At 42.0% G+C, this 22,352-nt stretch overlaps 1 protein-coding gene across 1 annotated transcript in view; it reads left to right on the forward strand.

Annotated features, from left to right (window-relative positions):
• Positions 1–630: 630 nt before the first annotated feature.
• The window catches only part of LOC138592100 (FERM, ARHGEF and pleckstrin domain-containing protein 1), a 61,589-nt gene continuing 39,867 nt past the window's right edge, over positions 631–22,352 (forward strand). The window contains exons 1-2 of the mRNA XM_069662723.1: positions 631–769; positions 5,239–5,445. Coding sequence (XP_069518824.1) covers positions 5,266–5,445 — 180 coding nt within the window. The 5' untranslated portion in view covers positions 631–769; positions 5,239–5,265. The remainder of the gene's footprint in view (positions 770–5,238; positions 5,446–22,352) is intronic.

Below are 22,352 nucleotides of genomic sequence, written 5' to 3' on the forward strand. Positions count from 1 at the left end.
TGAACCTGTTTATTGAATGTGTTTTCACTTCAGATTGAATTTGGCTATCAATAATTGACATTATTGATTCTTGACATAATTCACTAACAAATGACAAAATAAAAGAGAAGTAAAGGAGAAAATTCAAATTATTTTAAATGATTTTTTCTTAAATTACAATTATTAATTACAATATGACAACATTTTGAAAGTCTAATGATTTTTTTTCCAATTTATACATATATATTTTTTGTTTTAAGCTATAAATAGTAAACTAATTTTTAGATCGGTATTTTTGATATAAAATATGAATATATAAAATACATAAAATATAAAATAAAGGTAATATTATAACCCAAATGTGGATGTTATATTTTGTTTGAATAATAATGAAGATAATTGTCTAAATTTCACCTGAGGACAGGCTATGGGAACAAGCGTTGTTTCTATAACGCTTATGTTGTTCTCTCAGCCACCGCTAGATGGTGCTGTTGTTCTGTGCCGCTGTGCTACTGAGAAGGTGGAGGTGCTGCACCTCCTTCATTGTCTGAGCAGAGGCACCGGGAGTGGATCCGCCGCTCGGTTCAGTGTAATCCCGTCTCTTCCCCGGCTCACTCGCTCAGTCGTCCGCCATGGCGACCGCTGAACGCCTCCTCTCCGGCACGAGCGGCTTCTAAAACTCCACCGAGGCTTCTTTTCTCAGTCTCTACCGCTGGACGTGGATGTGAAATACCTCCTTTCAGCTGGGAAATACATAACGCGTGGATCAGCCTGCATTTCCAGAGAAGGGGTAAGAAGAATCGTGCAGCCCGAGTCCCTCTCTTACCCTGTGTGCTCTTTAAGGGAAGTGATTCAACTTGTTTGAGGAGATTAGGGTTAAGTCCTGGGAGTATCTTTGCCGTGTTGTTTGGTGATCCTGTGGTTTTCTAGGGACTGAAATAACTACCAGTGTGTAAAAACCTTTATCTGCAGAGAGTTGAACTGTCCTATTTGTCCTCCAGCACACATATACCTTAGCTGTATGGATGTGTGCAGACGCCGCAGTCGCTGATGTGTCGAAGCTGTTATGCTTCATCCCTCTGTGTGACATTTAAATAATCAAATGTCTCCAGGAAGTGCACGTTTTATATGTGTCTCATAGTTTCCTCAAGCTGCCCATGTGAGTCCAGGCGGTGCATTAATGTCACATCTACTGTACTGGCTGAGAATGTCCTGAGGATTACAGCAGGCTGCTCTATTAACCTACATTACATGAATGGTGTGAACACAGACTGTGTGAGGTGGAGAAACCTCCCTCATCCCTTCATTTCACCATTTTCTTCACTGTATTCCCAATTTTTATAAGGCTGTTTTGATGTTTTCAAATGGCAGCCAAGCTCTGGTTCCAACAAGCATGTATCCTGTTGGTTGTCATTCTTTTCACTTAATGAACACATGTCGTTGCCAATAATACAGTGGGAACTTATAGTGATTCATGCAATGCCAGCCACACCCAGGTATCAGTGTCTGTAGCAGAACACACAGGAAATTGAGCTCCTTTTTCGTTGTTTGGGAGCTTCCCTCAGGTAGACAGCTGCCTGTATCAGCCCCGGCCTCTGGCCATTCAGCTGTCACTAAAGGATTCCAGCTGTGCAGAGCTGGACCGGCACCAAGGGGCCCTTTGTGCCCCTGCACACAGAGGAGCCACTGTTACAACCCTGGAGACTCTATAAGGCAGCAGTCACAGATCCATGTTGCACACTTGTGGGGAATTTCAGGCAAACAAGTTCAAAGGTAGGGTGAGAAACACTGAGGGTCTGTGAATGTCCCCCTGGCTCTGTCACACTTTGGAAAAAAAGGTCCCAGCTGCACAACTGGTGACTGTTTGGTGTGTCTGTTTGGACCTGAGTTGCCTTTTCAGAGGAACACACACACCTACACTGGTTGATAAGTGATCCCTGGTGCAGGGGAGGGTACGTGTTGGCTGAAATAATCACTGTCTTCTCTTTCACTGTCCTCTGTTTCACTGCTGCTTTGTTTGAAGAGTGTCTGGTTACGCTGCATGCATGTGCAGGTCAAATAAGTCATGAATTTACAGACTCGGCATGACACTCTTGCCACTTAACAAGGCGAGGGCCACCGATGATGTCTGTGTGGGGATCAAATGTCGTAAATGACTGGGCCCGAATGAAAAATATGCCTGTGTTTCCATTCACGCCCCCAATTAAAGCATTTGGTCTGGTTTCCATCAGCCCAAGGGAGTGTTTGTCTGCTCTTCAGATGGAGAACTCTAACAATATGCACCCACTGCTCCGTGACTTCAGTGTACAGACAGGTGACAATGATAAAGATGGACTCTGTAAACACTCTGGACCTTTTATTAGCTCATATGAAACCTGTACTTGTTGAATACTTGTTAGGGCTAGCTTTAGGCCTTAATAGGTCAACAAAGTTAAGAAGAACTTAATAGGGAGGAAGTGTAACTGAAAAAACACAACATTCAAATGTGCAAAATTCAGATAGAGTATGTATTTGATGTTTAATTTAATGACTCATTGCTTTCTGCGTATAAAAAGTAGAAGCAGATAAGGACTTCATAGGAGAATGATTAGCTTTTGAACTCAACTAATCTGGATGTTTTAGATCCAGCCATCAGAGCACGAAAAGATCAGTCCGTAAATAATCGGCTAAATGACTAATTTTAAAAAGTACATATATTTCAGATCAGTTTATTATGTCTTAAATAAACAAAAAATTCCAAATATTGGGTGCCAAAATAGGAAGATTAACTGGTTTTCCCCTTTTTATACCACTAAAAATTGAATATGTTTTTGACTGTTTGACCGACAAGATGTGAACTTATAAATTAACGAATAAGTCGTAAAATGTAAAAACAATCCATAGTTGCAGCCCTACTTGTTGGCCATGTGGCATCCTACTTAATTCAACAAATCCGGCTGAACTACAGTCTGCCATGTTTGACCGGAAACTTCACATGTCCCTCCCCTGTGCATCATAGACCATCCTCACACAGAATTAAGTGTATCAACTGTCCTTGGCCTATTTTCTCCATGCACTCTGCTGGATTACACTATCCACTCCTTTGAAATGCCTTATTCAGCGTTGGTCTCAAACTTGGCAGCAGTCACTCACCAGCGCAGCATCTGAACAACTGCCCACTGGCCTCGGTACTCCGATGAAGCACTTGGTGAGGTCTCGGGATGACATCAGCCTGCTGGAATGTGCAATGAAGTGAGAATTAAGCAGGACAGCAGGGCCTGGGGGGATCTGGCTGTGGATACTCGGGGTTGGATAGAGGGCTGCTCATGTGTCAACCCAGAGTATCGGTATACGAGTCCGTGACTTCGGCCAAACACCTGGGACAAAAGCAGACACTGAGTGAAACTGAACATTATTTCAGATTCTGCACCTTGACATTGATTTTGATATCAGACAGGAACATTGCATGAGGCAGGGCAGCTGTCAATCATTACTGCTAGCTAACCTTTGCATCAGTTCATTCATTAATTTCAGACATCTTTCAACCATTTAAACATTACCGTAAGCTAACTATTTAATCCATTATGTCATTACTATTAGCTTAGTATCCCAACCATTATCATATTTATCTGATTGTATCCATTATTTCAACGGTTAATTCCTTACTTTAAGCTAACTAGCTAATGTAAATGTGTTGCTTATATCCATTACTTCTAGTTATCTATTTTAAGCATCTGTTACGTTTATCAAAGTATTTCACCTGTTTTTCATTTATTTTTAGCTAAGTATTCCAACCATTTATCCACTTTGAGCTAATAATATACATTACCTTTATTTCAATTATTTATCAGCTACTTTTAGCTTACTAGCTATTTCATCTGTTACTTATTTCCAATAGGCTACTTCTAGCTAATCATCTAAACTGTTTACGTCAGCAAACTATTTCAACTGTTTATCTATTACATTTTAGTTGTTCTACGTCTTATCCACTACTTTAAGCTAATTATATTCGTTGGGCTACTTTTAGCTAACTATTCTCCATTAGCTTTAACTTCTTCAACCACTTACGTTTTACTTTAGTTTAGTCTTCCAACCATTTAAACCTTACTTAAGGCTAATTATATTGATTATCTTTTAGCTAAATGTATCTACCTATTATACTTCTAGCTAACTCTTTTAACTGTTTATTTGTTAGCTACTTTTAGCGGTATAATATCTTTTGCATTAAGCTAATTGTATCCAGGATTTTTAGCGAGCTATTTAAACTTTTTATCAGTTACTTTAAGCAAGCTTTTTTTGCCTCTTATGTATTACTTTAAGCTAACCATTTTAATCATGTATCTGTTACTTTTAGCTATTTCACCATTTTACTATCCACATCTTTAAGCTAATTATATTGATTAGTTTTTGCTAAGTATTTCTATTTTATGTCAGTTACTTTCTATTTTATCTCAGTGACTTTTTCATACGTTATCTGTAGCTGACTGTTTTTCTGTCTCCGCCCCCCATTACCTTTGGTCTATTTAAACCAGCTCCTATTATGTTAACTTTCTATGTGGATACTTCAAATCAAATCAGAATTTTTGTTGTTCTTGAAATGTATCAAGTTAGCCTTCTCTCCATCTTTTAATATCGCCTTGTACTATGAAATCACATAGTAATGAATGTTTAAGGCTAACTTGTCTTTGCTGGTCCGTGCTGTGTACCTTTAAAGCAACAGCATGAGAGTTGGACTGTGAATCCAATAGTCTTCCCTAATGTTTTTTTTGTTTTTTTTACCTCCATCTCTGGTAATGCAAACCCACTTCTCTTTCACTTCACCTCTCCTTCAGCATCCTTATGTATCTGCCTTAATGCCCTTGAGGCCAATTAAAGCCCTGGTACTTTATGTCTGTGTATTGTTGGCCCTGGTGTCATACGATTGCCATTGTATTGACGCATTCGTCAAATCAAATTAGGGTTGCTTGATTTGTGCTTTGAAATCAGGAACACGCTCAGATCTTTTTTTGTCCTGTAATTGGTTCTCCCACAGGCAACAATTATCAGCCATTAGCGGCGAGTGCAAATACTGCATTTACAATCGCCCTGTTAATGTGACACGAAAGGTTGTGCAGCATCTCCTCTGGGCCCTCATACATTGATTTCATTTCACCTGCTGCACCACTGATGCCCTGTTCTTACTGCTCTGATATATTTTTGTAACTCTTAAATTGCATTATTTCTTGTGCTGTTCGTATGAAGAAAATAAATGCAAGTATGTCTCCCTGACTTTCTGTGCAGGCTGGGTAGTGAGCATTGCAGCGCATAATGGCAGAGCAAGACCCCGTGCCAATGGCCGCAGGAGCAGGGCAGCGTCTTGGAGCCCCAGAGACTCTTGGCATCAGTACTCTGGACCCTGGACACAGACCCCCGGCAATGCCCCCCGGACGGCAAGTGACCATAAGAGTCCGTATGTTGGACGACACGGAGGAGCTCTTTGACATCTCGGTGAGTTGTTAAATCCTGCCAATGCCCAAGCGGATTTCTTGACAGGAATACTAATGTAGGATTGGGACTGTTCATTATTGCACAGTAGCCAAGAAGCATTTCCCTTTTTCATCATAGCAGCAGCAGTCTGGTAACAGGTTGGCATGGCAACTGCATGATGTTAAGATGTTGAATGCATGGATGCTATTGGAGGGAGCTTTTAGTAATGTCAGGGTTCCTCCGGTTTATTTTGGTGGTTTCTTTTATTCACTGCCTCCTAATCTCCTTAACCGACTCAAACCTGTTCTTCTGGTGTCACACAGACAACACTTTTCTTTCTCCACAACATTTCAGGATGTTCTTTTAAAACCACGCACACCATAACGTTTCACAGTCCTCTCCCACATCGGTGTGCTTATGACGTGCGAGGATCCTTCTGCTGTCTTGAAAATGCTGTGAAAGCAGGCATAAGACAAAAGAGAGAACAATATTTTTTTTATGTCTTTCAAAGGGAAGAGCTGCAGTTTGAATTCCATTCATGATTTCAGGATTTAGAGGATTAACGTCCTCATCACAGAGATCTATATTTAGACATTGTAGTCTAGGCAATTTGCACAGATTATGCAGAAGTTGAGCTAAAATTACCTGAATGTAGGGACATAAAGCAGAGCTTTTGCAGATTGCACTTCAACTTCTGGGAGATGAAAAGCCTTTCAAATGTATGTTTTACTCTTAACCTTGTTAAAAAAGGAAGGCTGGCGATATTTAATATATTCCATAAAGGGCCAGTTTGTTGATTTTCAACCTCAGTCCTATCATGCTATTATGGGGAGCTAATGCCATTATGGTAGGAAAAAATGCTTTTTCGCTCTGTGCCTTTGGAGGACGCTATCCGCTTCTCCAATGGACCCTGGAAAACCTCCGCCAGAGGACATAAAATGCGTCATCTGGCGGAGGCCTGGGAGCTAGCTAAACTACACTTCCCCAATCTAGGACGCCCGCCTCCGATGTTCAGTATCGTCAGGTTTGAAATGTAGACTGCACTTTTTTGACTTTTAAGATCCACCGGTATATTCTCGATGTATTTCGGATCCTGTACCGCTCTGAGCCGTTGCCTGCAACGATCAATGTCCTTGACTGGTAGTTTTTCACCCCAGCGTCTCTCACTGGACCGTTCCTTTCAGTGGGAGGGGTGCAATGCACGCTGGGTGTTGTAGGAATGTAGAATGGGTGAAACCACAAGCTATTTGAACTTTCTCCACAGCTATGGCGCCGATTTCAAATATTATTCCTTCTATCAATTACAGAGAACACCAGCTTTGACTGATAGTGGCTTTTTACAAGGGCAAATAGCTCCTTTAATGTCAACAAATCCCATGACTAGAACAAAACCAACTGTGAACTGTTTTCCGCTTTAAAAAGAAGTTATGCTCACTCCTTCATGCCATTGAGCTTCATTCTCAATAAAAAACTGATAAAACACCACTGTAGTATAAAGAGTCAGTCCCACATACGATGATCTGCTTGCTAGTTCATTAAAAGTCTATAAATCAAGGGCTGAAAATAGTCCCCAACAAATACACCACAACTGTTGGAGCTATGTTTGGTAAAAACTACAATGTCCAGCTGTTTTTGTAGGCTTTTTTTTTTAAATTAATATGTTCATGACACATTTTAAAACATGTACATTAGGCTTGCAGCTGAGTGCAGCAGACAGGGTAAGGTAAAGTCAGGATATATTGAGAGACGGACTAATGCATTGTTGGTTTTGGTGTTTTTGTAGGCTCTTCTGACAGAAAGATGAATATTGCATAAAACCAGCATCCTTCTTTAAGACTCACAAACGATGACTAGATACAAGGCCCTCTTTCCCCGAGGATTCCTTTGACTTTAATAGCATTTTAAACCGTGTCCTTGATTTAAAGGCAGAATCACAGGGTGGAGTAAGTAAAAAGACTGTTAGAACAGAAGAAGCAGCCTCATTCTGTACCCACATCCCTTCCTGCCTGCAAGAGAAGATGAGTAGATAGAGCAAAGTGAAGAGCGGTGATAGAGAGAAACACATTCAGCGACAGCCACAGAGGACGCATTTAATGTGTAAGAACGGGACCCGGCACTGAAACTGCTGAGCTTCACTGACAGTTAGTGAGTGTGCAGTGCATGGTGGATGTGTCCTCCTGGCTGTTTCCCAAGGCAGTATGGGTAAATGTTGCTCTTACAGCGCGGCGGAGCTCCCTGTGCATGACTGCTAATCTTTCCAGTGGTATCATGTGTTGTACTTAATACTCAAGGCTTACTAGATTCTCGCAGTGAGGTCCTGTTAAATCCCTCATTTAAGACACATTATTTTAGTGTACTTTGGGTTGGACGAGGCCTTAAAGCTTCATTCGATTTTGTTTTACGAGATTGTTGTTAATGTTCGGCTTTTCTCAAGTTTATGTGCCGCATCTGTCTTCTCTCTGGTTAGAGCAATGATTTCCCCTGTACTAGCCTTTCAAAATTAAATATCCTTCAGCCTACATCTGATAGGAGGTGGTAGAGGCGGGATGGGATTTTATTCAGCCTGCTTCAGGGCTTGTAATATGTAAAAACCTGCAGTGAATCTCTGCTCTCTAAAGCTCTCTAAGGAGACATCAACCTCAGAGTTTTGTGAGCATACACTAGATTTTTATGGGAGTTTTAGTATCTGGGTGTCTAGAAGTGCTCTAGCTTCCAAAAAAATACACACACTGCTGTCTTCTATGTATGTTCGATGTATGGGTTTAAAGAAAATACATTGAGTAACATGATATTTTTGTGATGCTACATTGATTCTTGTTTTATTAATTAATTGTTTACAGGCAAAGATTTTTCAGTGGGGATGCATTAGGTATTATACATAAATATATATAAATACATTAGGTATTTTGACTCCCCCTCTTCCACTCCGACATGACTATGTAAATTGAGAGGAGTGAAATGGTAAATGGACTGCACTTACCTGTATATAGTGCCTTTCTAGTAGCAGGCTGTGGCTCAGTGGGTCGGTCGTCTCTGAATCAGAAAGTTGGGGATTCGATTCCCTGACTGCTACAGTCACATGTAGACGTGTCCCTGGGCAAGACACTGAACCCCAAATTGCTCCTGACGGCATCTCCTGATTGGAGACTGGCACTTAGGCCTTTGCCATCGGTGTGTTATTGTGTGTGTGAAAGGGTGAATGTGACGTGTGTGTGTGTGTGTGTAGTGTTAAAGCGTTACGAGTGGTCGGAAGACATGAAAAGTGTCATGTAAGTTACCATTTGCCATTCAACCTTTCCAACATTCTCACATCGGAAGCAATTTAGGGCAATTTTTGGGCTCTTGGCCAAGGTTACTTCCGTATGTAGACTGGAGGAACTGGGGATGAAACCGCCGACCTTTCAAGCCTCTCAACCTCTGAGCCATAGCTGCTTAAAATATCACTAGCATGAGCAAATATTGCTAGCGTAAACAAAAGCTTTTAAATAGGCAGTCTCGTAAAGGACAAGATATCGCCTTGGTTAGGATGTCACAATATATTGTGCTTTTTTGTATGAAAACCGTTGTATCGTGATACGTATTGTATCGTGACACATGTATCATATGTGTGATATCGTGATACGTATTGTATCGTGACACATGTATCATATTTGTAATATCGTGATACGTATTTTGTAACGAAAGCTTTTATTTTGAAAGGATGTAAAAGAGACTTCCTGTCGATCATAAAAGTAATGCGACTGAGGTGAAACGGTAGACAGAACAGTCAAGGAGTTAAATGTTTTATGTTTTAGCACCCCAGAAGAGGCATAAGTTATATTTTAAAGACATATTTCATGTTTAACTATGGTTTGTGTTTAAATAAGTTTGAATTAAAAATAGCTTAATAACTCATGCTAATAAAGTTTGATAGAGTAAGCTAGTTTTGCTCCAGTTAATACTCTTTTGTGTTTCAACCAGCACTTACGTTGGTTTTGGTACTACTCCTATTCTTAGTCCTTAACTTTTTGTTTAGACTTTCGCTCTCAGGCTTCATATTTTAGAATAAAAATAATATTAAATTAATAAATTGCAACATTCCTATTGTGTATGTAAGGCATTCAGGGCCGTAATCGTGTAATGTAGCTATAGCCAAGTTTGTCACTGCAGCGGACAGGCTGTGCAGAAACAAGCTGAAGATGCTGCTCAGGAGAGGGTAACAAAAGGCCCCCGAAAACAGAACGCTTTATTCATGCTCAATTTAACTCACATTATCTTCTCTATCTCAAGTCAGCACGGGAGATAAAAATCTCAGTGGGCTTGATATTGTTTTTCGCCCAGAGGTGTCTAAGGGATACATTGTCCTCCATCATCCACTCACTTTCAGGGCGGAAAAGATCTGTTATCTTTTAAAAACTTTCTGTAAAACAGGACAAATGCTCACATTTATCGTCACTATTGGTACTTCTCAAGAAAAAACCCCAGTCGTATCGAGTTAATAAAGATTAGTCGCCCTTAAAGGGCCAGATACCTCACAAACTTGATCTACCAAGGATGTTTTGCTGCTTGGAGTGAGTCGCCCAACTTTAGCAGCATCTTTGTTTTCGTTTACATTAGTTACATCCTTTAAACCTCCGCCTTTTTGATCCAGCTGAGATGTAGGATACAGAAGACGAAGCTTACGTCAACTTGGCTCAGATCCCGCTGATGTTAATCTCCCCCCTGCAGCGTTGAAGGGAGATAACTGCACGGTCTACAGAACACGTTTGTCAAGCAATTATCAAGTCTTTCATTTCGCAACAGAAACGCACTGTATTGTTTGGGGAAAGCGGAGTTCATCTCGGGTGATTTTACAGTCAGAAATTATCTTTAATGTGTCTCTTTAAGAACACGTAAAAAGTATTGACATCACGCTGAAACTGACACTGAAGGCTTCGGTTCCTGCTCCACTGGCTCAGAGGGGTAAGTTTCCACCTCAGCGGGCAGAATATCAGATGGTTGAGAAACAAAAAGGGGGCCATGGAGCCATCTCGTGGGTCACATACCATGCTGTGGCCTACTTAGCACTCTGACACACTTGTGCGGATGCTGATGATGTTTGACTGGACAAACCTGGACTAAATTTCTTTGCTAAAATAACCAACTTTTCTTGACTTTTATGGATTTTCAAATAAAAATGGGCAGCTTCTTTCTGTCAATTTTGCCCGTGCAGAGTTCATTAGAGCAGGAAATCCAGACTGTAAACCCTCAGCCTGCACGCAGACCTCAGGCTAACACACACTCGCTCCGTCTGTGCTGATGTTTTGACGCTTATGTTTGCTGATGGCTGGTAGACGCTCTGCAGAAGTTGCCTGCGCCGAGTGTGATTGTAGCATGGATTCAGGGGATAGGAGATTGGGGGGGATGGGATGATAAAGGCAGAGCAGAGGGAGGAGAGTCATGCTCATTCCTGTGAATGAAGGAAACAGTCAGGCTCCATTAGCCAAACCTTACTGCCAGAATACTAACGAATACAACCTCACATAAAATGTTCCTCTTCTACTTCAGCAGCATTAGAAATTCACACACGACTCTGTCTCTCTCTCATGTTGCACTTCTACTTATGTTCTTGTAACTGTAATGAGCCTCTGAGGGCTGCAGTCTGTCCTCTCCAGCCACTGTGCTGTCCATTTCAGTCACGGTATGGCCCCTTTTTAAAAGGCTACTGTGCAGAGAAAAAAAAGCTTCAATTCATTCATCACAGACCTCTTCATCTCTTGGCATTTTCATTTGCTCTCCATGTTAGATTTGTACCCGGCACAGCCTCGTTAGACCACAATATATTGCTTTTGCTCTTCTAATAAGCAATTTTGTCTACAGCAAATTAAAACACAAGCACATAGTAAAACACATTTTAAAGCCACACTGGGCTTGTACACCACTTGGGTCCAACCTAAAAATACCACAACAACTGTTAGATGGATTAACAGGAACATTTATGTCTTCCTGAGAATTCATTGCTGAGTACCCCTCCGGTACCAGAGCGAAACAAAAAATACATATTATTATTGTTATTATTTTAACATCTGTATGCTACTAACATGTATGGGTGTGATATAATCGCTATCATTGTTGCATGTCCTGGAATCCTAACCAAGAAACAAGCTGAGCTAGCGTTAGCTGCAGCGCAGTTCAGCACGGCTCCTTCTGACATCCAGTGTTTGGAGAAATCCTGAATTTATTGACATCAAACTGCTTAATTTTGTCTCTTTTAGTTGTCTTAACTTTTATCTAAAAAAAGAAAATACTGCCCTAAAATGTGTGTTGGGAAAATTGCTAGCTTTGGCTAACGTCACACTCTGTGCTAGCTCTTTTACTGCTGTGTAAAGGTGTTTGCTATCGTCTCATGCTGTGTTTGCTATCTCCTCATGATAATTAACCTGAAATCTGTTCGTCTTAGCCACTCTAAAAGAGTAGTGCCAGTGACAGACATAAAATATTAATCCTGTGTTGTCTACTGTTATGGTCTGCAGCCTATTATTTGTGCTGCTAATAACTTGTGGTGTCAGATCAGGGCATTAGCTTACTTAGCTTACTTGCATCTTAGGCTGTATTAAAAGCATTTGGTTATAAGAACAACTGTTACATTTATATTAATTTGCATAAAACTTTCTAAAGTTGAAGATGATAAAATAGAACTCCTGCTAAACATCAGTATTTACACCTACATTGTCATTGTGAACATTTTAGCATAATGTTAGCTTCAACTGCTGTATACAGCCTCACAGAGCTGAGTCTCTCAGCTTTGTTTCACATCCACAGTAAAGCCAAAGATATTGTTCATTATAGCACGAGGACACAGAATAATCATCTTTGTACTGTTAACTGAATGCAGTATTTAGTAGGTGGGGAGCATCAGAGCTCCATGAGGGGGTGTTGATACTGTTAGCATCAGCTTCTGATCAGCGAGTTCAGATAACAAATCAGCAGATAAAGATGAACATGATTTTGGCTCCCCTCCTAGCTGTGTTTCTACTTAGTCAGTGCCGCCCTCTGATAATCCATCTTTATAACATATGACACTCTGATCTGTCTACAGATACTAGAAAGCACTGTAGCCTGGGGTGCATCGCTCTGTAGGAGCTTCTTACATGTTTGAGGTCGACCCACCGAGTCACAGTCATATTAGCCGCAGAGTTCATGTGACAGGGTGTAATTCATCTTTTACCGAGAAGCTGACCACACTGTCCAGGATCTCAGTGCATCATTCCCATGGCGGGACTTATAGTTTATCGCTACCATTTCCAACATTTGTCACAGCAGGGCAGAAACAGAGGTGAGCACTGAGAGAGCAGATTTGATCTCGATGCTTGTGGCCAGCAACCTATTTTGGGCCACAGAAAAGGCATCTGATGCTTTTTTCCCCCCTCATTCCCACAACGAAACCATGAGAAACCAGGGCAGCAGGGACCACCCAGGCTAAAGAGGGCCATGTCAGAAATGGAAGGACTCTCACACTAGTCCACAGGGTTTACCATCATTCCGCCGCTCGCCCCTCTGTCCCACATATGCTGTCACCCGTTCATTGTGAAGGAGAGCAATTAGAAGAGCCTCAGTGTGCCTTGTTGTCAGCTGAAAGCAATGCGGTCCACAGATAATGAGTGGAAACATGATGAAGGACTTCTTTCAGCTCTGTCTTCTGCAGCTTTGTTATGGCTCTTCAATGACTCACTGACCGGCAGTGTGGAGGAGGAGCTGAGATGTTTCTGCTCTGTTACCACCTGTGGATCAATGCCCAGATGCACACAGAGAGTTGGTTATTAAAGGTGCTTAAAGAGGTACCTTGTATTGTAAATACCAACTAATCAGTTACTAATTTGAATCGGCTAATGCTCACTAAGAGTATGTAATTCAACATTCATGCTATTGCCGTCAGTATGCAATAAAACTAACCATCATGAAAGTATGATTTTTCTAAATTTAAAGTAGGTTACAGTAGAGAAAACTGAAATGATGAACTATTAGACAATTAATCCTTTACCATTTTGTAATTAAGTAACTCACTTGCAAGAATTTTGTGCCTTTACAATGTTGGATGTCCAGAATAAACGTGGTAAAGTTTCAAATCTGTAGGTAAAAGTATGTTGGCGTAATCCCCCGGCTTCTCAGCTCAGGCTGCTGTGAACGCCAGGTTTCACACAGTTTCTGCACGCTGCACCTTGTGATGTCACAGCAGGCTTCGGAGAGCTGGCCAATCAGAAGAAAGTGGGCTTGTAGGGGCGGGGTTTTCCTAAAGGGACAGAGCTGTATGAAAATTATGCTAAGCTACTCCACAGGTGTCACAGAGTGATGCATTATTTTGGGGTTTTCGACAAAAAGGCTGTTTAATGGCATCACCTTAGACTTTATTCACTATTTCCTGACATTGACCAAACAATTGTTCTATTTCCAATGTAGAAAACAGTCTTCAGATAAGTATATAATGAAACGTTATCGTAACTATAGATTTGGAGGGAAAAAAAACAACATATATATACACTCTTTTGCTGAGCGTTAGCTTAGAGGATACAAACTACTCTCGTGTTTGTAGGATAACTTCAGCTACAAGCTATACGCTACAGTCATTAGCTTAGCTTAGCATAAAGAATGGAAAAAAGGGGATACTACAGTTATCTTCTGGACTGTACTTAAACTATCTGTACACTTTTCTTTTGAGGTTAAATGGTAGATGGACTGTACTTACATAGCGCTTTTCTAGACTTGCGACCACTCAAAGCTGCTTTTACACTACATGGCACATTCACCCATTCACACACACATTCACACACTGATGGCAAAGGCCTAAGTGCCAATATCCACTCAGTAACTATGCACATTCATACCCGATGGCCACCAGGAGCAATTTGGGGTTCAGTGTCTTGCCCAAGGACACTTCGACACGTGACTGTAGCAGTCAGGGATCGAACCTTCAACCTTCCGATTAGATACGACCGACTACCACTGAGCCACATCCGCACAATCCTTGTTTATCATGAAATGGATTCACATCCACGCAACATATTTTAAGCTCATAGCTTGTCTGTGTCTACTTTTCCATTTTTTTAAACATTGGACCTTACTAGAAATTATTTATCCTGTTATTGTCGGCATAAACACTAACTGGCAGTATTAAACTAAATAGAGCATTGCAATTCAGCATTGCCCTGGCACAGCGAGACAGGTCAGCGTAGTTGAAATTCAAACCACATATTATTTGTGCAGATTAAAGACCACCCGAGGTTCTCAGTATCTCATATTTCATGTTGTGTATCTGCAAGTACGACAAGTCTACTGTAAGTGAGGCAGAGCTAAGAGGGAGAAGCTCCAGTGTGTTAAATCCTGTTAAACTCAGAGCTGTGCTGGGGACACGCTCTGCTTCCCCCAGCCTCGCTGCGCTTTAGGGGGAGAGCTGATGGAGGGGGCTGAACGATTTGGGCACGGAGGATGATTTGGCACCGGTATTTCTTGATGAGCTGTCATTGGCTGAATACGAATGGGATTTGATTGGCTGTGAGAGCATTTGGGAGAATGAGGCAGCCGCCAAAAGCAAGGATCCAACTCTCTCCTACTTTTACACCACGTCAATGAGTTTTCTAAACTCATTACTGTCACCCTCATTCACTAATATGAGTCACGCACTAGTTACAGCGAGATCTACTTAGATTAAGTGTGCAGCGACTGGAGCGTTCCTCTAATGCAAAGGGTCATTTTTGGTTCTGTGTGGAGAATTAATTTTTTAAATGAGCTTCAGGGGCAAAAATATGCAAGTAGATGTCGATTGTGGCGATCTTCCCATCCACCACTTTAGATTGTCTTTACAGAGAGTTGTGAATGAAAGGATTGTTAGAGGAGTGAGCAGATAAATATCGCCTCTCTGATTTTTATCTCTCATGTCACCCGGGAAAGTGTTTACAGCCTGGCTGGGGAGACAATCAGAGATACAACAAGAGGTCTGGGAATTACCAGCATCCAGACATCTGACGTTTGTCACTGCTGTCTGTTCTACTAACGCGCTACATTTGTTCACTTTTGGGAGCCTTAAAATAGAAACACGTCTTGTTTTCTTACTCAAAACTACAGTCCCAATAGTGTTGCTTCAGCCCTCTTTAATTTGTTGTATTCTTTCCTCTTTTCTATTCTCTGTGGCCTCCTGCCAAGAAAAGGAATTATTCGACATCTATCACAGAAAGCACCTCGACTGCTACGACCTTTGAGCTGCAGGAGACTCTCGCTTTGGGTGCCTGAATGATGCTTTCTCTCCGTTAAACATACATCTCTATGAAGTTCTGCTTTTGAAAGGCCACATGGAGTCACGCTGGTTTACGTGTGGGTTTCCATCGCTATGCACAGAGGTGGAAGAGGAGTGTCTGAGCCGGTTGTCGTGCTGCAGAGTTCTGTCTTCCGCTGATATCAGGAGGAGGAGGAGGGAGGGCACGGGGGTCTCCATGCAGAGTATTAATGTGAGTGTAGCGCTCTAGCATGGGGATACGCTGCTGCACATCAATTATGACTAACATATTTAGGAGGCACAGCCAGCCGCGCCGTGTGCTGCGAATACGTGTGCGACTTTTCTTTTTGTAGTCAAATCCCCTGACTTTAAATATGACTGACAATAAGTTTTTAAAGGATTATTAGCTCGTCTTGCTTTCACTGCTGATTGACCCAGTTTTTCTTGAAAGATGGCATTGTGTTTGGGGTGGCGAGGATTTGGGAGGGGAGGGGGGTCATATGCTTCGTGTAAGCATAAAAATATAAATGGCGGATTTGTGCGCTGTGCTCTTGAAAGCAGCAGCACAAAGAGAAAAGCCTTTTTTCAGATTTTCCACTGGTGACTGATACACACGAGGCTGGAAAATATTAAAAAGTGTTCAGTAATGCGACCATGTGTCTTGCATCATTCTTGCACCGACTGTCTGTCTGTCTGCTGCCAGAAAACGCTCTCATACTTTCCTCACATGAACTCTGAACCCTCGGTTGCCTTTCTCTCTCATGGCATGAAATTGAAATCCCACAGCGGGATGAGGGGTGGGAGGGTTGGGGGGGGGGGGGGGGGGGGGGGGGGGGGGCGCTTGTGTTTCCTCGTACAGCCATCTTCCTCGCTCACATCCTGAAATGTAATTGGGTTGCGGAGGATGAGAAACACAGGAGAGGAGCAACAGAAATGATGTGGTGGCGGGTGGCTGAGAATACTAAAATACTGGAAGATTCTGATGCTTTAATTTAAACATGAACATTTTTCTTGATCAAATAATTGAATCATTTATGTCAGTGTTCCAAATGTGGGGTTCAAATTGAACTTTTAATTAGATTAAATGTATCTCTTGGAAGTATTTTCAGCCTTAAAGGAGCAGTTCGCCCCTTGAAAAAGCCGCTGTCAGTCAAAGCTGGTGTTCTCTGTAAGCAATAGAAGCAATAATATTTAAAATTGGCGCCATAACTGTGGAGAAAGTTGTACAAACAGCTCGTGGTTTCGCCCATTCTACATTCCTACAACACCCAGCGTGCATTGCGCCCCTCCCTCTGAAAGGAACGGCCCAGCGAGAGACGCTGGAGTGAAATACTACCGTTTTCACTGCAAGCAATGGGACAGAGCGGTACAGACTCCGAAACATGACTAGGTCTGGTGGAAACAACTAGGTCTGGTGGAGGTTTTGAAGGGCCCATTGGAGAAGCGGATAGCATCCTCCAAAGGCACAAAGCAAATTTGCGTTTTTTTCCTACCATAATGGCATTAACTCCCTATAATAGCTTGATACGACTGAGGTGAACTGGCCCCTTAATGAAACAAGGTACATCCTTAAATGTGTGTGAGGACACTTTTTATTCATCACACTTTATCGTATGAATTCTCCTTCTTCCATTTGTACTGTCTTTGTACTCGTCCACAGCAGTTAAGGAATGTTTTCTTCCCGTTTTTAAGGAGAAAATTACTTAAATTCTGCCTCAAACCTTGAGCTTGGAAAACACACCCAACCTAAACATCACAATTTAGGAGTGCTACATCTTTTGTGGTTTTCCGTGTGCACTTACACACTCACCACAGCCTGTATTTCCTAGTCAGGAGCATTTCCGTTACGCTTGATATGAGGGAATGCTTGTTCATCTGAAGCCCCAGTCTTCCCCAGATTGTGAGTAAAAATGTGCAAACATTAAAAAAAACAGTGTTATTCCCTCTCAGAAGAATGTTTCCTGATTGCTGCAGAAAAAGTGCCATTTTTAGGAGACAGCTTGGAGGATTCCTACCCCAGAAATAAAAGCAATTGACTGCTATTTTAATGCTAATGCTTCCATCATATGCCGCCACTTCCTTTACCATAAAACACCAGCCAACAGAGCTGTAAAAAAAAAGGTTTAATAGTGCAATTCATATCAAGACAGCCCTGCCTACAGAAACCCATTTCCCCTGCTGTTCCCTGATAAAAGCTGTCACTAATGCTGTCTGGAAACATTATGCCGCTCTGCTTTCTATACTGTGCACAGGTGCTTTGGGAACAGCGATGCCCTTATAATAAGCCTTGTTCCTATGGTAACCAAGATGGATGTCTCTTTGTGGGAGATGCTCGTGTTTGTTTGCTTCAGACGGCGGAGACGTCGGCTCTATCGGCCCCGCGTGTCAATTTCACAAAGACGGGATGATGCGAATGCAAACATGACCTGTGATGTCTTTGAAGGCTGGAGGTGGATCCTCTGACTTTTAATGCCTGTGCACATATATTATTCCTCTGAATGTCGCCCTTTGATGACAGCTTTCTGATCCTTTCATTAAGCTGTTGAACCGCGGCGCCGCGTCCCACTGTGTTACCAGCTCAGGTAGACATCACAGTACATGATGGGTGTGGCTTGGAGCTTATCCTCGCTCCCTCTGTGATGTCCTCCTGGTCTTGAATAAAGGGTAAAGCTCTCCTGGGAGCTGGTTTTCCTCAGCGGCTCAGCGGCTACACAGCAGCAGAGCCCCTCTTCAATGAATTATGAATTTCTCATTGAGATTCTGCGGCTAATTAACATGTCAGACCTGGCCAGCAGTGTTATAGCATCCTCATCCTTTGCCTCTGCATCACTTCTACCGTATTTTCTGCCATGTTTCGTCCTGCTTCCTGCATTTTGCTCTCTCTGCAATAAAGTCGCTCCCATGTTCCTTTTCCCTGACATGTTGCGCATCAGAATTCCTCTCAGCTGTACCTGTGCAGCCGAGTCTGCGTCCCACCGCTGCCCCGGCTGTAATTGAATTTGGGGTCTCTTGGGTAGATAGGGGTGATGTGTGGGAGGGAGAGAGAGGATGAATGAAGCAGCGATTGAGGAAAGGACGTCAGAGTGTGTGTGTTTAAGGGAGAGAAAAAAAGCCCCATCTGCTCGCATGCCTGCTGGAAAGGTATTGACCTGCTCCTCTTCTTCTCATTATTAAACTGTTGCATAAGCCACCACGGAGAATAAAAGCAAACCAGAAGATTTCATCTGTCCTGAAGCAACAACACAGCCGAGCTCATAAAGCTGAGTTTTCGCTTCCTCCTCTCTTAAGGCGTGTTTGAGCTCCTTTTCAGTATTAGTCTGTGCACTCGAGCTATTCTCTGGCTGTCTCTATTGATAAGTGATGCGCGGAAGTCCAGCGCTGAAAGAATCAAAGCTCTGTCAGTGTCGGGATGCCCCTTAATAGATATCAAAGGATTTGTCCCAGGGGGCGTCTGCTTTCAGACAACCAGTGGGGGGGTTGGTCTGAACTGAACGAGGCATTCCAGGTCTGTAAAGTCCCAGCACCAAGAAAAGCCGGTTAATGCAGCTTCTACAAGTGGAATTGGGTTGTTTGTCTCATCTTGTTTTTGCTTCCCGCTGGCGTCCCGGGTCTTGTGCTTTTAATACGACTGACTTTATTTCATTTAAACCCATTACATAGAAATGTCGTCTTAGTGCTCGTTCACATAAACTCAGTTGACGTCCATTAAAAAAAGAGGCAGAGGCAGCACGGAGGCATTTAGCCTAATTCAAATATATTCGGTTAGTGAAATTACACTCGAATGACTGTGATGTCAGAGCAGTCGTTACACCATCATGTGTTTTAAACAAGATTCTTATTAGCAGTAGAGTCAAAGTGTTAATGCTGAGTTACTAATTATCTAATGAGTTTGGAGCAGAGACACATGGGACAGGATGCAAGTTGAATTTATAGAGCTCCTGGGTTCTGATAATGCAGGATGATTCAAACATGCATGGTCACGTAAAAGAGGAGGGGCTTAAAGCATATAGCCAATCAGCATCAACAGAGCAGTGTATCTACATACATCATTTCAGATCTGAGGGTGGATCTACAGCAGGCTAGTAGAAATGAATTTGGAAGTTGGTGATATAATTGAACAAACTATGTGATAAGACATATTTATAGTTCTTATAGTTCAAGCCAAAACCTTTGGAATACTGTCAACAAATTGCCTGGGGGATTTCCAAGGCTGTTTGCACTGCAGCTTTATGTTGTCTTGCAAGATGGGGAGCAAATCTTGAAAAATGACAAAAACTGAAGGCGAGGGAGGGAGCTGGCAATAAAAAAGAAACCTCAAATTGACTTTTTTTCATAATTAATTGTTTCTGTCATTTTCTGTCATCCTTCCTGGTTCCAGCTCGGCAAATGTTACAATTTGCTGTTTTATATGAGGAAATCACTGACTGTGGCCTCTAAGAATCTGAGATTATTTTTTTGCTTTTTGCCTTTATTTATGGCAAAACGGCTGGAGAGGGACAGGAAATGTGGGGAGTAGAGATTGGGGGGTGACATGCACTAAATGATCGGCAGACCGGGAGTCGAACCTGCAATCAGTGCGTTGAAGACTGTGGCCTCTGATATGGGGCACCTGCTCTACCAACTGAGCTGAACCATAAAAAGAAGATGCTTTGTGGCCCATACTGAAAGTGGGCGACTTCTTACTGCCGACTTTCATCTGTTGTCAGTATAAATGATTGGAGAATGCACCAGACAGCCTGCTCTACATTTGAGGTAATCACTCCAAAAATAGCCTGCAAAGCCTATTAAGTTACACGATTATACATTCATAAAATCATACAGATAGCATGTTTAAAACATAATGATAAAAAAGGTGGAATTGCTTTGTGTTGTGTTGCAGAAGGTCTGTTTCCTGGCCTGTGTAAGCTACTCTTTTGATGTTACAAATCATTCACAAAGGTTACTGCTTTGTAGACGGACTCTTGACACATTTCTTATCCACTCCTCTGAACTGAATCTCCTCTAGAGCGGGGCAGCCATGCTGCATACTGTGGGTTACCATGGTGATCTTTCCTGGTTTAAAAAGTGAGCCAGCATTGTGCGGCTGACAGCCTGGGTCGCACCCAGCGTTGGCTTGCTAACATCACTCAGTGAGACAAACCCCAGGCCTGCTTTCAAACCCAAGACATTTAAGAGGGAGCTGCTTGTGCTTTTACTCACAGGAACACTCATGTTCTCCTCTCATCTATTGTTTATGTGATGTTAAATTAGTCAGAGTGGTTGTTTCTGTCTCTGAGAACCCTTAAACCTCACTACTCTTCAGCAGGAGTTCAGTGTTCCCATTTCAGGAGCCAGATTTGTGCGTGCGTGTCTGTACATCCTTGATAGCCGGCTTAAAGTCACACTGACTTTATATCACATAGATGGGTGTGCTTGAGAAGCCAGGAACAGGGTGTGGTGTTAGCACCCCATGTATTTTAGCTTAAAAAAACCATGGTTATGGTCGCAGTAATTGCAACATTATCACACAGAGAAATGGAGCTAAAAGCAGCGCTGCTAAAAGTAGAGCACACATCATTTTACGTGAGCGTAATTACTTGCTATTTAACCTTAACCACATGCTTCCTTTCTGTTCCGGATGATTCCTCCATTTTTTTCCCCCTTCTGATATAAAGAATTACAATTTCCTTTATGTTGCCATGGTTACCGGTCTTGCTCTGTCTTCCTCTGTGGAGATGAATTGGTATTCAGTTGTCACAGAGGCCTGAATTCCTGCTGGACCCGATGGCCTGCAGACATAGAGCAACAGCTGCCTTCACAGAGGCTGTGTCTGCCGGCTTGTGTTAGTGCCAGATTTCTCCGCAGACAACCTTAAATGTGGAATTTCACCTCAGGACAGCGTCCACATTTGTCACACTGTGGAGAACGAGTGACAATGTTCATCCTGCGGGGTGGTTCAGGCAGAGGGTTGAGGGTTTAAACTGTGCTTCATTAAAATTGGTAGTGCAATGCTGCAGTAAATGTTATCTGTCAAAGTGACTTAACACCTGAACTGAACCGTTTCAGTCCAACATGCTTCTGTATCCTGTTCACATATTGCTCAGTGCAGGCGCCCTTTAACCAAGCCTTCCTTTTAATTAAGGCAACGCATATTTGACTTTTTTTTGCCAACTAATGTTTTAGAAATGCATTTCTTTAAATGTTGCTATTAGGTTTTGAGTTAAATGTCTTAACATCAGCTGTTGTTGATATGAATTGCACTATTAAACCTTTTTTTAAAAAACTTATTTATTTGTGTTTAGGGCCAATTAGCAAATGTTAGCATGCTGACAAACTAGTTGTTGACCATTGTTAATGTCAGAAGTGCCATGTTAGCTGTGGCTTTGCGAGCATCTTAACATGCTAACATTTTAAATGGTGGCCATTGTTAATATCACACCTGCTGAACAATTTTGTTTTAGCACCGGGTAATATTAGCATGCTAACACACTACATATAGAAGGTGACCAGTTTTAATATCCCACCTTCTAAACAACTGCATGTTAGCATTGGTTTTGTGTGCATGTTAGCTTGCTAATACACTTCCTAAATAATTTAATAAAATTATAACCACTGCAAACGTTGGACTTTCTAAACATCAGCATGTTAGCATTGGCTTTGCGAACATTTTAACTTGCTAAGATTTTAAATGGTGGCCATTGTTATTATCACACCTGCTGAACAG

This window comes from Semicossyphus pulcher, unplaced genomic scaffold, assembly GCF_022749685.1.
Source record: "Semicossyphus pulcher isolate SPU_LCO1_2020_fin unplaced genomic scaffold, fSemPul1.0.p SCAF_15, whole genome shotgun sequence".
Taxonomy (NCBI): domain Eukaryota; kingdom Metazoa; phylum Chordata; class Actinopteri; order Labriformes; family Labridae; genus Semicossyphus; species Semicossyphus pulcher.